The 16,800-nt window shown below is 62.2% G+C and overlaps 1 protein-coding gene across 8 annotated transcripts in view; it reads left to right on the top strand.

The window, feature by feature from the left end:
• The window catches only part of KCNT1 (potassium sodium-activated channel subfamily T member 1), an 89,976-nt gene that overhangs the window by 53,397 nt on the left and 19,779 nt on the right, over positions 1–16,800 (top strand). For 7 of the 8 annotated variants that reach the window (XM_017848658.1, XM_017848651.1, XM_017848641.1 and 4 more), the window contains 12 exons: positions 148–222; positions 290–373; positions 1,757–1,851; positions 3,021–3,201; positions 8,351–8,515; positions 8,819–8,955; positions 11,369–11,432; positions 11,588–11,696; positions 12,528–12,636; positions 12,878–13,027; positions 13,429–13,667; positions 15,132–15,366. In XM_017848658.1, the coding sequence (XP_017704147.1) occupies positions 148–222; positions 290–373; positions 1,757–1,851; positions 3,021–3,201; positions 8,351–8,515; positions 8,819–8,955; positions 11,369–11,432; positions 11,588–11,696; positions 12,528–12,636; positions 12,878–13,027; positions 13,429–13,667; positions 15,132–15,366 (1,643 nt within the window). The remainder of the gene's footprint in view (positions 1–147; positions 223–289; positions 374–1,756; positions 1,852–3,020; positions 3,202–8,350; positions 8,516–8,818; positions 8,956–11,368; positions 11,433–11,587; positions 11,697–12,527; positions 12,637–12,877; positions 13,028–13,428; positions 13,668–15,131; positions 15,367–16,800) is intronic. The other variant, XM_017848649.1, reaches the window with a different exon arrangement.

Raw genomic sequence — 16,800 nt, 5'->3', positions numbered from 1 at the left:
CCACCCTCTCCTATTTCCCCACACTTCCCAGCCTCATCCTCTGACCTCCAGGGTGGGCTCCTCGCCCTCTCGTCATCCTGCCCCTCCCCTGCCGGGTCCCACCCCCACCCTCCATCACCCCCCTGACACCCCCCGTTTGGCCCCCAGGGCAACATCTGGGAGCAAATCTTCCGCGTGTCCTTCGTCCTGGAGATGATCAACACTCTGCCCTTCATCATCACGGTGGGTGAGCCCCGGCCGCCAGGAGTGTGGCCCCTGGAGCCCCCGCCCTGACCTGTCCCCTTCACAGATCTTCTGGCCGCCGCTGCGGAACCTGTTCATCCCCGTCTTTCTGAACTGCTGGCTGGCCAAGCATGCGCTGGAAAACATGATTGTAAGCCGGGGCGGGGGCTGCAGCTGGGACCTGGGGGGGCCACCCTCAGCCTCACCGGCCCTGGAAGACACTGTGCGATATAGCCTGCCACGCCCCGGCCCTGGCGTGACCTGTAGAGGACCAGGAGGCCAGGGCAGCAGAAACTGTTTCTGCTCCTGGAAAACATCCAAGCCAAGCCCCGAATGCCCTCTTTCCAGGAAGAAACTCAATCCCAGAGCTTTTCCTTACCCTGGAAATTAAATGGCTGGCGGGAGGAGGAGGGACAAAGTGAAGAGTGTGACAAACCCAGGCCACAAAGACCAGGCCACACGCAAACTGGGGCCACAAACACCAGGGCCACAAACACCAGGCCACAAAGACCAGGCCACAAACACCAGGGCCACAAACACCAGGGCCACAAACACCAGGCCACAAACACCAGGGCCACAAACACCAGGGCCACAAACACCAGGGCCACAAACACCAGGGCCACAAACACCAGGCCACAAACACCAGGGCCACAAACACCAGGGCCACAAACACCAGGGCCACAAACACCAGGGCCACAAACACCAGGCCACAAACACCAGGGCCACAAACACCAGGGCCACAAACACCAGGCCACAAACACCAGGCCACAAAGACCAGGGCCACAAACACCAGGGCCACAAACACCAGGGCCACAAACACCAGGCCACACGCAAACTGGGGCCACGGGGCCACAGGCAGGCTCTGCTCTGAGTGTCTCAGCAAGGTCCCTGTCGTGTGAATGGCAGCAGCCGGTTCCCTAGGCACCCACCCTCTCCAAGCCAGACCCCTTGATTCACAGCCCCCCTTCCTGCCCCGGTGGTAAAGCGGCGTTACCATGCTGGGTCCAAGCCTTACACGCTAACCAGCCCTCTGACCTGAGACTTAAACTCATCCCCGGGGACGTAGGCAAGCTGGAGACCCGTCCTGAGAGAGGACAGCAGAAGGGGTGCCCAGGTGCAGGCTGCCCCGTGGGCCTCAGCGGAGACACAGGTGTGGCCAGGTGCAGGTTGCCCCGTAGGCCTCAGCCGAGACACAGGTGTGGCCAGGTGCAGGCTGCTCCATGGGCCTCAGCGGAGACGCAGGTGTGGGCCGGGTGCAGGCTGCTCCATGGGCCTCAGCCGAGACGCAGGTGTGGGCCGGGTGCAGGCTGCTCCATGGGCCTCAGCCGAGACACAGGTGTGGGCCGGGTGCAGGCTGCTCTGTGGGCCTCAGTGGAGACACAGGTGTGGCCAGGTGCAGGCTGCCCCGTGGGCCTCAGCGGAGACACAGGTGTGGCCGGGCCGTCTGCTTTCCATTGTCCTTCTAGTTTCTATTCATTGGCTCCTGGTGGGGTTCACAGTCCCTGCCCACTGATGGCCGCCGCTCCTTCCACAGAACGACTTCCACCGTGCCATCCTGCGGACGCAGTCGGCCATGTTCAACCAGGTCCTCATCCTCTTCTGCACCCTGCTGTGCCTCGTTTTCACAGGGTGAGTGCCGGCTGTCGGTGCAAGCACCCCAGAACGTTGGGGAGGGCCTGAGAGGCAAGCAGGGCCGGGCGGGGGGATGCAGATGCCTGTGTCCAAGCAGTCAGGGGGCAGAAAAGGCCACGGTGCCTGGGCTGCGGGTGTTGGACCACCCAGCTGGGACTGAGGTCAGGAGGCAGCTCCAAGCCCACGTCCCTAGTACACAAGCAGCCCTGCAACCCGGCTCCTCCAAGGCCACAGATAGCCAGGCCTGGCTTCCTGGTCTATGCCGTGGATGTAGAGAAAGGGACTGGCCCCTAGGCCAGGTGGTGGTCTCTTAGCTGAGGCCCAGCTGAAAGCAGGGTCTGGAGGCAGCCGGGGTAAAGGTGGGGACACCCAGAGCTGCGAGGGCCTCCAGCCCACCCAAGCGTGTCCACTGTGCCCACCTGCCTGTGTTTCTGCTGAGGGCTCCATGTTGCTGCTCTGCCTTGGTTCCCAGTGAGGCCTGGTTGCCACTTCCCGTCCCCAGGCAGGGATGTCAGGCAAGCACTGTGCCCTGGGGGCAGGGAGAGTGCCCTGTGTTTCCCGCCTCCATTCCCCCACTGTCCCTCATGACAGACACAGAGCTCAGATTGGGGCATCCATGGGGATGGCATCTGGGACCTGGCGGTGACCCCAGCCCTGCCCAATTGACTTCCCAGCCTCGGGCCTGGGTGGCTTGTCTGGCTGTGCCTGGCAGAGGTCTGAGTGTGATGGGTAAAGGGGCAAGGCTCTGAGATGGGGGTGGAGAGCCAGACCCACCCCCCGTGTCACTCAAGGCCACACTGATGACACAGCCCTGCATCCCCTGCTCCCAGATAATTTTCCAGGGGCCTAGGAGAGAGCCACCGGGCAGACAGGGAGGCTCCGGGGAGTTCGCTGTGAACAGAGGCCGCCATGCTGTGGCCGAGGGGTCAGCTGCATTGTCAGCCAGAGTCCGGTAGGAGGTGGCTCTGGCAGAGCCTGGGGACAGATGGGCAGGGCTGAGAGCCTGATGCCACCCAGCTGTCAGGAGGGCGGGGCTCACCTAGTGACCAGGTGATCAACAGCTCAGTCTCCTGGGCAATGAGGGTCCCGTGGGCAGGCAGGATCTCTGGGGCCACGGCCCCCCAGCTCCTGGGCCCCAGGCCGCCCCTAACTGCCCGGGGTTGCAGGACCTGCGGCATCCAGCACCTGGAGCGGGCGGGCGAGAACCTGTCCCTCCTGACCTCCTTCTACTTCTGCATCGTCACCTTCTCCACCGTGGGCTACGGCGACGTCACGCCCAAGATCTGGCCGTCACAGCTGCTGGTGGTCATCATGATCTGCGTGGCCCTCGTGGTGCTCCCACTGCAGGTGGGTCCTCTGGGCACCAGCACTGGGTGGCACTAGCACTGGGTGGCACCAGCAAAGGGACAGGCGGGCGCCGGCAGAGGGAGGGGGCTGCTGGGGCTATGGCACAGTGCAGGGGCCACTCCCAGGAGGGGACAGCGAGGCCAGCCGGGCGGTGCCTGCTCCGTTGCACGCCCCCACTGAGGGTCTGTGGTGGGTCTGGTGGTGCTCAGCGTGGTGGGTAATGATGGAGTCCCAAGAGCTGGCCTTTTCCTTCTGGGGAGATGGTGGGTCTCCGGCGCCAGGCTGACCTGCCCCTCTCAGGCCCCAGGCAGAGTGCAGAGAGGGCTCAGGGTGGACAGCCGGCCCACTTCCCATCCACAGGCAGGTGCAGCAGCAGCTACCAGGCCCACAAGGAGCACACCCCCTGGGCCACCCCAGCAGCTTCCGTGTCACCACTGCTTAGGCCCACTGCCCACTGAGCAGAGGAGGGGGCAAGACCTCACGGGGAAAGGTGGGGCCTGGAGAGGGCAGCTGCCCAGGGTGTGAGTGCTCGGGCCTGGACTGCCTCTGCTACCTCCTCTAGGCACCCCAGCCCACCCTGGAAGGACCCTGCTATCGGGGAGATGGGAGAGGGAGGGGTCCCCTGTGGGTAGTGGAACATTTTCTAGGAGCCTGGGTGGGAGAAAGAGCCCAAGGAGGTGGCCAGGGCCTTCTAGGAGTCAGACCCCCAGCTGGCTGCGGGAGGCCAGGGAGACAGGGCAGTGCTTCCAGGGAGCCTCTGCTGACCCCGGACTCAGCCCCAGCTCCCTCCGCCTAAACAGCAGTGGGCATGGCACAGGTGTGGGCCCAGGCCAGGCCTGGCTCTTCCCCTCACTATATCCCAGTCAAAACTGTGACACCAGCTGTATGGCCCTAGTGTGGGCCATGTTCTCCACATCTGCTGGCTTCCTTTCCCCTAACTTCAGATGGGGGCATGTGCATCTTTCCACCTGGTTGTCCACCACTCCACCACCCAGTGCCTCGAGTCCCGTTCCTGTAAGCTGCCCGCTCCTCTTTGGTCTGCCCCCCAGTTTTCGCTGATGAGCAAGTCTCTCTGTGTTCTAGAAGAAGCCAGCTGTGTGTGGCTTTCCCTTTACTTCCTGCTCCATCGCCGCTCCTGTCCCTTTGCTTACAGAATCTTCCATTCACAGATGGTCTTGACTTTTTTATTTTTTTAATTAGAGATGGGGTCTCCATCTCATTTTGTTGCCCAGGCTGGCCTCAAACTCCTGAGCTCAAGCAATCCTCCCGCCTCAGCCTCAGAAATAGCTGGGATTACAGGCAGCCTGGCTTTGATTCACCAATCTTTGCCTTATGATTTCTGTTTTCCTGTCTTGACTAAAAAGATCATTCCTTCCCTCGATCATAATCCTGGCTATTTTCTTCTAAAAGTGTAAAGCTCGCCTCTCACCTGGAGGGTTTCTCCCACCCGGAACCACCGTGTGGGGTGGGGGTGGAGCTGGCTTCTCCCTTCTGATGCCTGCTCCCCTACATCCTGCACTCTGCTCCTTTCTCTGCACATTTCAGAACCAGGCAAGGGCGGGAGCGAGGCCAGGAGCACAGTGTGGGGGGCACTCCGTGTGGTGACACTGCCTCCCTCCTCGGCCCACCTGCCCCAATCCATAAATCTCACCTCAAATTCTTCACCTTAATTACTTCTGCAAAGACCCTTTTGCAAATGGGGTCCCATCCTGAGGTGCAGGGGGACCTGGTTTCAGGGCCACCCTTCACCCTGCTACGGGCCCCCAGCCTCTGTCCCTGGTCGTCCCCGGCCACTGCACCTGCTGAGGCTGCTGCACCCAGATGCTCTGCAGAGGCCTTGGCCAATCCAGTCTCTGAATTCCCCACAAGCCCTTCCAGAGACATGTCCGAGAGGCCCCTGGGCCAGCTGAGGTCAGAGGATGAGTCAGCAGGGCCAATGCATCCCCCTTTCCCCCATGGGCCCACAGCCCGGGCACATGCAGCTCCACCTTCATGCTCCATCCAGCTCCTCTCCCCACCCCAAACACCCCAGAGTGAAGAGGAGCCCCAGCCTCAACCAACCCCAGGGTCGCTTTCAAATAAAGCAGGAGCAAAGTGCCGTCTCCTGTGCTTCTCACGAGACCATGGCACCCACGGGTAAGGGCCAAATCGGGATGTGTGGCAGGCCTGTTCTGTGTCCCTCTGCTGCGTCCACAGCCTCCGGGCTGGGGCCGCCTTCCCATTCTGCTCCTGAAGCATTAGGGGGGCCCCCACCTCCCCTTATCTCCATTAAGAAGTAAGAGAAGGCCAGGAGCAGGGCTAACGCCTGTAACCCTAATACTTTGAAAGGCAAAGGTGGGAGGATGGCTTGAGCCCAGGAATTTGAGACCAGCCTGGGCAACATAGGGAGACTCCCATCTCCACCAAAAAATATGAAAATTAGCTGACTGTGGTGGTGTGCACCTGTAGTCCCAGTTACTTGGGAGGCTGAGGCAGGAGAATTGCCTGAGCCCTGAGGTTGAGGCTGCAGTGACACCGCACACTAGCCTGTGCAACAGAGAGTGGGACCCTGTTTCAAAAAAAAAAAGGAAAAAAAAAGGGCTAGGCACAATGGCTCCTGCTTGTAATCCCAGGACTTTGGAAGGCCGAGGTGGGTAGATCGCTTGAGATCAGGAGTTCAAGACCAGCCTGGGAAACAGGGCAAAACCCCATCTATACCAAAAAATAGGAAAAATTAGCCAGGTGTGATGGCACACACCTGTAGTCCCAGCTCCTCGGGAGGCTGAGGTGGGAGGATCATTTAAGCCCAGGAGGCAGAGGTTACATACAGTAAGCCAAGATCACACCACTGCACTCCAGCCTGGGTGACAGAGCGAGATGCCATCTCAACGCCATCTCAGAGAAAAAAAACAAGACAGGGTGACTCCAGGTGCACAGAGTCCTGCAGGCATCACACCTGCACTGCTCTTCAGGGAAATTCACGGAACAAATGTGCTGTCGTCACACGAGCTGATTTCATCAATGGGTGTGGCCATGGTGACAAGTGACCGACACCCCAGCAGCCTGCACGCAGAGGCGTCCCTGTAGCTCGGGCTCCGTGTCCGCAGTGGGATCCCTCAGGTCAGCTGCCGCCTGCCTGCCTTGTCTCCTTTCTCCCGTGTGGGGCAGGCAGAGCAGGCCCTGAGTGGGACAAGCCCTGAGCAAGGCAGGCAGGAAGTCGGGGGCAGGGCCTGGGGGCTGGTGCACCCTCCGTCCCATCAACCCTGCTAGGCCTGGTGCTCAAACCTGACCCAGGGTGGGCCTGTGCTGTCCCTGGCAGGGCTGTAGGTGATTGGGACAGTGATGCCACTGGCCCCACCGTCTGAGTTGCTCCCTGCCTCCTCCAAATGACTCTGGAAAGACTGAGCCTCTCACTGGCGATGGTAAGAACGGGCTGCGGTGCCCTTGCTCTTGGTCTCCACTGAGCTGAATTCACCAGTAAAAGCCCTTGAAGCAGAGTGATGGCCCCAAGGCACTCGCTTACGAATGTACCTTCTGGAACATAGCAACGCAGGCTGGGGTCTCCTGGAAGCATCCATCCAGGCTGTTTGATCAGCAAGGCCGACAGGTGACCTAAACAGCAGACATGTATCCTCTGCCAGCCCTGGAGGCCAGAATCGGAAGTTGAGGGGTTGGCAGGACTGGCCCCGTCAGGCCACTTTGAGGGAGATTGTCCCACGCGCCTCTCCAGCTTCTGGTAGTGCCGCAATCCCTGGGCTCTGTGGCTGGAGAAACCCCAGCCTCTGCCCCATCTGCACTTGGCCTCTTCTCTGTACCTCTCACTGGATTTAGGGTCCACTCTAACCCAGGGTGACCTTATCTTAAATCATTACATCTGCCGAGACCTATTTCCAAATCAGATCACATGGCGAGATTCTGGGCAGACAGGATTTTTAGGGTCACTACGGAGCTGCCGTCATTAGCTCCTTCATCCTCACGGCAGCCCTGGAGGCAGGTGCCATGCTGCCATCTTGCAGGTGAGGAAGCTGAGCCTCAGAGGGGGGCTGCGAGCCCTGGGGTGTCTGACAGTAGAGCCCCCGCCAGCACCATCCACAGGGAAGCCTCTGTTCCAGTCACCCTGGAGTCTTGAGCACCTCCCAGCTGTGGAACCTGTTTTGTGTGGCAAGGCAGTGAAGCCTCGTCACCGGAACAAAGCAGGCGTTGGATAAGTGCAACGAGATGGTCTCGTTTAGACCAGATGATAGCACATCCCCTGTGCAGGCCCACAGTCCATGGGAGCTCCTGCCATTGTTCATTTGTGTTCAATGAAGCCGGGCACCGTGACTCAGCCTGTAATCCCAGCACTTCAGGACGCCAAGGCAGGAGGATCGCTTGAGCCCAGGAGTTCGAGACCAGCCTGGACAATGTAGTGAGACCCCATCTCCACAAAAAATAAAACTGAAACTAGCTGGGCATGGTGGCAACACACCTGTAATCCCAGCTACTCAGGAGGCTGTGGCAGGAGGATGGCTTGAGTCCAGGAGGTCAAGGCTGCAGTGAGCTGTGATCGCACCACTGCACTCCAGCCTGGGTGACAGAGCGAGACTCCATCTCAAAAAAAAAAAAAAAAAAAAAGCCAAAGACTTTTGCCTACAGGCAAGTGGGGCCAGTGCTGAGAGGCCCCAGTGAACTCTGTTTTGGATCTGTCTCTTTGAGTCTCAACACCGAGACCTTGCATCTGGGGAGCATGAGCCGGGGCAGGTGGCATCCTCAGACCCGCAGCCTCAAACCCCCCGCCCCCTGGACATGGGCTCCTGACTATGAGGCCTGTAAGTGCCTGGAGGGCCGGGGTCTGAAGCCTGATATTGCTGCCCTTACCATCAAGAGAGTGATCCCCAATTCCAGGGGCTAAGCCTCCCCACCCTCAGTTTACTCCACAGTCTCCAGCCACCCCTCCTCCCTTGGTCCCCACACATCCTGCCAGCTGGGCCTACGTCCTGCTCTGTGTCATCTGAGGCTATCAGCATCTACAGCTTCCATGTGGGAAAGGCCCCCCTAATGCAGGCCTCACCCCCTGGCCGGCCCTTCCCAGGCCCCCAGCAGACAGCCGTGTGTCAGGCCCCAGGTGCTTCGCCGGGAGCCCTCACTCTCCAGGCCTGCTCACTGGTGCTCACCTGGTTCTCAACTGCAGTTCGAGGAGCTCGTCTACCTCTGGATGGAGCGGCAGAAGTCGGGGGGCAACTATAGCCGCCACCGTGCGCAGACGGAGAAGCACGTGGTCCTGTGCGTCAGCTCCCTCAAGATCGACCTCCTCATGGACTTCCTGAACGAGTTCTACGCCCACCCCCGGCTCCAGGTGAGGCCCCTGACCGCAGCCCAGCAGACGCCTCCCTCCTGGCCCCCAGAGATGCCATCCTCTCCCCAGGACTGCTTGGCAAGTCCCTGAGTCCTCAGCCTCAGTTTACCCCTTCAGTGAGGATGGCAGTCCACACTCAGGTCGGGGGGCCCTGCGGGGGCCTCTTTTCCCTCCCGCCAGCTGCAAGATCACAGTGAGCTCCAGGGCTCAGAGGTGGTGGGCACAAACACAGTCCTGAAGGCAGGGCCGCCCGTGTTGGGCAGGGGCTGGCTCAGAGGGTCTGACCCTCTGCCTGGCCGGCAGGACTATTACGTGGTCATCCTGTGCCCCACGGAGATGGATGTCCAGGTACGCAGAGTCCTGCAGATCCCTCTGTGGTCCCAGCGGGTCATCTACCTCCAGGGCTCTGCGCTCAAAGACCAGGACCTCATGCGAGCCAAGTGAGTGCTGGTGGGCAGAGGGGGCAGCATGGGGGCACCTTCCTGAGACAGGTCGGCTGCTCAGGGCTAGGGCATTGGCCACCACTCTCATGGCCAAGGGTCCTGAGTTGGCCTGCCCAGCGAGCTGATCGGAGCAGGGGGTCCCGAGGGTGGGTGCCAGGAGCTCTTGGCCCAATATGAGTTGGTCCAGCTGGAGGTGGACCGTCTGAGGTGAACCATCCAGAGTGGACCATTCAGGGTGGACTGTCCAAAGTGGACCATCTCAGCATCTTCCTGAGACAGCTCAGCTGCTCAAGACTGAGGCACTGACCATCACTCTCATGGCCAATGAGAGCCATTAGAGCATTGTAGACTATCCTCAGGGTGGACCATTTGGAGTGAACCATCCAGGATGGACATCTGGGATGGACCATCTAGGGTGAACCCTCCAGTGTAGACCGTCTGGGGTGGACCATTCAGGGTAGACCTGCTGGGATGGACCATTTAGGTTGGACCATCCAGGTTGGATCGTCCGGGGTGGATCATCTGGGGTGGACTGTTCAAAGTAGACTATCCAGGATGGACCATCCAGGGCACACTGTCTGGGGTGGACCTTCTGGAGCCTGTTGCAGCTTTTCCAGCTTAGGTCCCAAGCCCAGATGAGCAGGACCCTGCAGCCAGGCCCTTGTCCCTGTACCATACCCACTCTGGAGCATCCCAGGCAAGCCTACCCCAGCTGAGTCTCCGTCTCCCTTTTGCAGGGTGAGGGGCAGCTTTTGCGAGCTCCACCTTTCCCTGCTCCAAGTCTAGGGAAATCTTCTTTGTCAAGGTCTAGGGAGGCTCAAAATAGACCAGGGGCGGGAGAGTCGGCTGCTGTGAGTCAAGGCAGGAGAATGGGGGCTGCAGGTGGAGCTTCCTTTTAAAGACAAATTGACAGAGTGACAGGGTAACAAGAGGGTACTGTTACCTGGAACTTTCCACAATGTGTTGGTGCACTTTCTGGGACACTCCCGGAAACCCCTCCTGGTGACGTTTGCATTCCAGGAGCCTGAATGTGTCCTTAGTGGCATAGTGTGGCTGGTACACCCAGGGTCTCTCCCCATCGCTCCCCCTCCCCCGCCATGTCCAGAGCCCCAAGCTGGGGCCCATGGTCTATGGAACGCCACCTCCTTTGTGATCCCGTCCCCAGCACACACAGACAATGCACCTGCTTGGGCCCAGGGAGTGGGGAGAGGGCAGGGGCGTAGGCCATGCCCAGCCAGGCAGGGATGAGCCCAGGGCTGTGGGTACAGGGCCTGGGGCCCCTGTGGAGCAGGCAGTGGTGCCAGTGATGTGGTGGGGTTCCCTGCCCTGGGGCAGGGGCGACAGTTTCTCAGACAGCATCTCATCAGTTTCTGCAGTTTCTGCAGCTGGGCTTTCGGGAGACCCAGGAGGCGCTGGAAGTGACCACCCAGGTTCCCAGACCATAGACTAGCCAGGCCAGGGAGTGGACAGGATCTCTGCCCCCAAGTTTCCCCCTCCCTCCTGCACCCCAGCCCAGCCCTGGGTGAATGTCAAATGGCAACATGCCAGATGGGTATCCCAGAAGCCCAGGTCAGGTTAGCTCCCCTGGTGCCCAGGTCACTGGCACACAATGAGGTGGGGTTTCCACCGGGCCTGCTCCTGCCAACCCCGGACCCCTAGCCCCTGCCACCTGGGAGTATGGACAAATCCAGGCAGCCACCACCAGCGGAGCCCCTTGCACGACCTCCTGATGCCCCTCCTACCTGGCCTACCTCAGGGACAAGCCGGGAGGTTCCTTCAGAGAACAGGGCCTGGGGAAGGAAGGGCAGGCACTGCCCTAGGAAGCACCGTGGGCTCCCACTTAGGGCCATGGCCAGAAGAAGCTGTCAGCTGGTGTCTCCAGGACACACTGTCCGTGGCATCTGACCCCCTTGCCCCCACCCGCTGTCAGCCTGCACACGCTCAGGGGACAGGCATGGCTCCGGTGCCGCCTTCTTGAGTGTTGGAGCTTGAAGTCTCCCTAGGGTGTCCAGGAGTCCTGACCTGGCTCAGAGCCTGCCAGGGAGGGGCCAGGGAGTCTGGAGAGGCCCAGGATGCCTGTGGGGGGGGCACTGGGATACCTGGGGGAGGGCACAGGGATGCCTGCTGGTGGAGGGCATACAAGGATGCCTGTCAGGGGCGCTGTGATGTGGGTTGGTGGGGGGGCAGTACAGGGATGCCCACTGAGGGGGCACTGTGATGTCTGACCAGCAGAGAGCAGGGGCCTCCTCCTACCTTCCATCCTCCCCACCTTCCATCCTCCCCGCCTTCCATCCAATGGTCCTCCCAACCTCTTCCCAGGGGAGGTCCTCCTCACCTCACCTTCACGACCCCCCAGCTGCACTGCCCGCCTCCCCTGCTCCATCCGCACTCAGGCCCTGGTGCATTGCAGGATGGACAATGGGGAGGCCTGCTTCATTCTCAGCAGCAGGAACGAGGTGGACCGCACGGCCGCGGTGAGTGAGGCTGAGGCCCTGCCCAGGCGGGAAGGGCACCGTGGGGCTGGGGAGCGGGGGTCCCCGAGGGAGGAGACCTGCCCCAGGCTGCTGGTGCCACCCAGCAACCCACAGAGGCCAGCCCGTCTGCACTGACCAACCACTCACTCCGCCAGGACCACCAGACCATCCTGCGTGCCTGGGCCGTGAAGGACTTCGCCCCCAACTGCCCCCTCTATGTCCAGATCCTCAAACCTGAAAACAAGTTTCACGTCAAGTTTGCCGGTGCGTCTGGGGCAGGGTGGCTGCGCACGTGGGTGACGGTGCGTCTGGGACAGTTGTGCGTGTGCGTACACGGGTGACTGCATCTGGAGTAGGTGTGCGTGTGCGCGCGCGGGTGACAGTGCATCTGGGGTAGGTGTGCGTGCACGCATGGGTGCCGGCGCATCTGGGGTAGGGCGCAAGTGCGCGCGGGTGACGGTGTGTCTGGGGCAGGGCGCACGTGCGCGCATGGGTGAGCTGTCTGGGGGAGTGGGAGGGGCCGGCCCTGGAGCTCCATACACAAGCACACCAGGAGGTGCTGGAGGGGACGGCGGACCCCCATCCTCACCGCATCCGAGAAGGGACCTAGAGGTTCCGACCTCTTCAGATGAACAGTCTTACGCTGGGGCCCTGGGGTCAGTGAAGGCAGGGTCAGAGGTCAGGTGGGGGCAGGAGCACCATCTGATGAGCACCTCTATGGGCAGGGACCATGCTGGGTGCCCGGGGGACAGGGGTCAGGCCCCATGCCAGGTGCACGGGGGACGGGGTCAGGGCCCACATGGAGTGCCCAGAGCACAGGGGCCAGGGACCGCCCAGCCCTGGAGCTCCTCACTGAGCTGGGAGAGAAGCATAGGAATGATGGAAGATCCACCAAGGCTCAGACCAAGGAGGGGGTTGGGGTCCAGAGACTCTGGGGCTGGTGATGCTGGAGCTGGACAGCAGACACATGGGGGGTCCGGGGGGGCACCAGGCAAGGGTGCGTCTGCACAGCACCTTCAGGAAGTGAGCAGATGCTGTGGGGAAGGAGAGAGCCGGCAGGGCAGCAGGTGGACCGGCCTACCCCACTGCCCGCAGACCACGTGGTGTGTGAGGAGGAGTGCAAGTATGCCATGCTGGCGCTGAACTGCATCTGCCCGGCCACCTCCACCCTCATCACCCTGCTGGTGCACACGTCCCGCGGCCAGTGAGTGCCCCGTGCCCCGCGGGACCGACCTCCGTGGCCCGGCCGGCGCAGGGAGACAAGGCAGGGCCTGCGTGGGGGCGGGGACGGGCTTCCCGGAGGAGGGGCGCGTGGCGGGCAAAAGTACTGCACAGGGAGGGGGTCCATGCCAGGGGAAGCGGAGGGGCCACCTGCAGACCCGGCCGGGCAGGAGGGGTAGCCACGGCCGAGGGTGACGCTCCCCCGGCCCCGCTCTGGCCCACAGGGAGGGACAGGAGTCCCCAGAGCAGTGGCAGCGCATGTATGGACGCTGCTCGGGCAACGAGGTGTACCACATCCGTATGGGCGACAGCAAGTTCTTCCGCGAGTACGAGGGCAAGAGCTTCACCTACGCGGCCTTCCACGCCCACAAGAAGTAAGGCCGGGCCACGGCCATAGGGCTGGCACTCCGGGGCTCCTCTGTGCCCTCCACACCCACCTGGTCAGGCACAGGAGTGGCCCTGGGGCGGGGCTGCAGAGGGCTCGGGGCAGGGCATCAGGTCATCCTGCCTGGCAAGGGCAGCCGCAGGACTGGGCTCCGGGTCCACATAAAAGCCTGCCACGCGGCTCCTCCCTGAGGCTCATGGGCTGACCCCAGCTCTCTGGTCCCCGACACCTCTGGGACAGGAGGGCCCGGCCAAGGTCCCTGACCCCAGATGGTCCCCAGGAGGAAGACGCGGAGCTCCAGTGGGGACTCTGGTGATTCGCGGAAAGGGTAGGCAGGGGCGGGACGGGGCGGGCGAGCGGCGGGGCCTGAAGTGCTGGTGCCCCGCCCAGGTACGGCGTGTGCCTCATTGGGCTGAAGCGAGAGGATAACAAGAGCATCCTGCTGAACCCCGGGCCCCGGCACATCCTGGCCGCCTCGGACACCTGCTTCTACATCAACATCACCAAGGAGGAGAACTCGGCCTTCATCTTCAAGCAGGAGGAGAAGCGGAAGAAGAGGGCCTTCTCGGGGCAGGGGCTGCACGAGGGTCCAGCCCGCCTGCCTGTGCACAGCATCATCGCCTCCATGGGTGAGCTGGGGCAGGCACGCGGGACTCCCTGGGGCCGCTCCTCTGGTGAGAGACCAGGCGGGACAAGGGCAGGTGACCAGGCGGGGCAGGTGACCAGGCGGGGCGGGAGACCAGGCCAGTGTGGCCTCCAGACCCAGCTCCTCTTGGCCTGTGCCTCCAACCTCGGATAAGTGGCGTCTCTCTGGGCCTGTTTTTGAATCTGTCAAACAGGGGTGTCCCCACCTTCCTGTGGCCACCTTTGTGGGCATTACTCACTGTGTCCAAGTGGAGCTGCCCACAGGACTGGTTGGCAGCTCAACTGGGGGCTCCTGGTGGTCCCATCAGCTCAGAGGGTCTGCTTCACATGTGTCCCTCAAACAGTCGGGGACCCTGACATCCAATGGGGCCGGGAATTGGTGGGATCAGGTGGCGGCAGCGGCCGAGGGCTTTGGCCTCTTATCGTGCCTTCAGGGATCCTCCCGGGGTGCCGCGTGCCAGACAGGGTCAGGCTACCTCTGAGCAGGTCCAGGCCCATGGCCCTGAGGGCAACACCTACAATGCTGTTGCCGCCCTCCCAGACACAGTTAGGGAGCAGGGCCAGGCCAGGAAGCCACTCAGGCCACAGACCCACGGCCGGGCCAGGGCATTGCTGCCTCCATACAGTGGCCCAGGCAGAGGCTGACCCTGCACACCCACCCTGCGGGGTTGTTACACGGTGGCTGCTGGGGCACCAGGTGGGTCAGTGCAGTGGGGCACAGTCTCCAAGACCCAGAGGGCCCTGGGGTTTGGAGACGTGCTGATGCAGAGCCTGCCGCCTGCCAGACCCCACAGGTTGCCGGCCCCTGTCTACGGCAGCTCACTGGGGGGGCCGGGCCTGGCCACAGGGCACTGGGGAGGCAGGCTGCTGCTGCCTAGCCACACCTCCACCTTCACCTGCACAGTGGGCACTCTGCCCCCAGGTGGCTTCCAGGAAACCAGGGTGACTCAGGCAACCCTCACTGCACCCACAGAGGCCCTGGGCCATACCTGGAGGTCCACAACCCCCACCTGGCAGCCTGGGGGTGGTGCAGGAGTGACAGAGTCTGCTCCCGCAGGCACTGAGTGATCCGGCTGCTCCCCACCTGGCCCTGTCTGCCAGGCAGCCTGACCAGCTGCCCGGGTCCCCAAGGCTGGGACCCCGACCCTAAGATCAGCCAACCCCCTCCTCAGGCAGCTGGTACTGAGGCCACAGCAGCTGGCCTGGGTGGTACCAATGGGGCACTGAGGTCCTCTGGGTCTTCGCTCAACATCATCACCCCAGAGGCCACTGTCCCCGTTGTATGGAGGGGGAAACTGAGGCATAGAGATTGAAGCTCACCAGCTGGAACACAGGAGCCAGGCCGTGACAGGGTCTCCAGAGATGACTGTGTTTGCCTGAGCTCTGGGAACTCGCCGCCCCTGGAGGGTGGGAGTCGGGCTGCGGCCAAGCACAGGGCTCTCTTCCAGGGACAGTGGCCATGGACCTGCAGGGCACAGAGCACCGGCCCACGCAAAGCGGTGGGGGGGGCGGGGGCAGCAAGCTGGCACTGCCCACGGAGAACGGCTCGGGCAGCCGGCGGCCCAGCATCGCGCCCGTCCTGGAGCTAGCCGACAGCTCGGCCCTGCTGCCCTGCGACCTGCTGAGTGACCAGTCAGAGGACGAGGTGACGCCGTCGGACGACGAGGGGCTCTCCGTGGTAGAGTGAGTGCTGACTTGGAGATGGCTCCCAGTGCGGGGAGGAGCCACCGTGAGTGCGGGGGAGGGGAGCGTCGGAGCCTCCTCGGTGGTCCCCCATGCTCTGAACTGTAGCTTCTGGACAGCTCCCTGGAAGTCCTTGTTTGACAAATAGAACCTTCAGGGGACGTGACACAGACATCAGAGCCACAGCACTCTTGTCTCCAGGGAGCACTTAGAGTGTCATTGAGATGGGGGTGTGCTGGGCTGCACCCTTCCCAGTTGGGGCTGGGGGTACAGAGCTAACTGGGGTGAGGCAGGTCACTGGGGCAGGGGCTGTGTGTCAGGCACCGGGTAGCACCATCCTCAGAGAGGGGCCCGTTCCCACCCACCTCACCAGCCCCACAGTGGTCCGGTCACTCTCTGAATCAGGATGGAGCCGGGCGGTGACCCCAGGCCATCCTCATCCACCCAGTGCCCTTGGTCTCCCCCTTAGCACCACAGAGCACAGAGAGGCACAGCCCGCCTGACCAAGGGTGGGTCTCCTCTGAGCAGGGTCCCTGTGCAACCCCTGGGCAAGGCAGCATCCCAGCCTGGAAACCACAGCCCATCCTGAGCTGTTGTCCTGCCTAGGTTTGGAGCCAAGTCCTCCTGCTTCGAATTATAAGACAGGAGGCCCCACTCTGTTCTCAGCAGCTTCTGCCTCTTGGCCTCAGCCAGGACAGACAAGCGCCCCAACTGCAGGGCCCAAGGGCCCATCCTCAGCGGGGCTGCCTCACTCTGCCCTGGCCTTCGCCTCTGGGGTTGGGTCAACACACGGTAATGACAGCCCATAATTTCCCAACGGCTGGGAAACAGCCCTGACCCATTGCGTGTGTGTGTTGGGTGCTGCTGAGGACGGGGTGGTGGCTACCTGGGGACAACAGCCTGGCTGGAAAAGAATGTGGATAAGAGCAAGGCCAGAGTGTCTGCCCCTCCAGCCTGGGGTGCCGGGGACGTCAGGGAGGCGTGGCAGGCGGGCAGAGCCCTGTGGGTTTTGCCTGTGGCTGCAAAGCCTCGTCTAAACTGTGGTGGGGGGAGAAAGACCACGTGGGGCATGGGGGTGGATGTGTGCAGGGGGGTGTTCTGTGTGTGTCCATGTATGTGTGGTGTGTGGTGTGTGTCCATATGTGTGATGTGTGTGGTGTGTCAATGTTGTCATGTGTGTTGTGGGTGTGTGGTGTGTCTGGGTGTGTGTGGTACACTGCCCTGCAGGACACACTGGGTCCTGGGTGCCAAGGCTGGGCAGGCCTCATGACACGGTGATCACAGGCTCAGCTGGAGGAGCGTTTGCTGATGCACAGGTGGTTGAGGGAAGAGCAGGCCACCTTGGGCCAGCTGTGCGTGACCCCAAGCAACATGGCTGTGGGTGGAGTGGGTGCCCTCAAGTCCCCCAGCCTGGGCGGGGGGGGGGGGGGGCCC

Source organism: Rhinopithecus bieti, unplaced genomic scaffold, assembly GCF_001698545.2.
Source record: "Rhinopithecus bieti isolate Rb0 unplaced genomic scaffold, ASM169854v2 scaffold_2205, whole genome shotgun sequence".
NCBI classification, from domain to species: Eukaryota; Metazoa; Chordata; class Mammalia; order Primates; family Cercopithecidae; genus Rhinopithecus; species Rhinopithecus bieti.
This window is presented reverse-complemented; position numbering and strand designations above follow the sequence as displayed.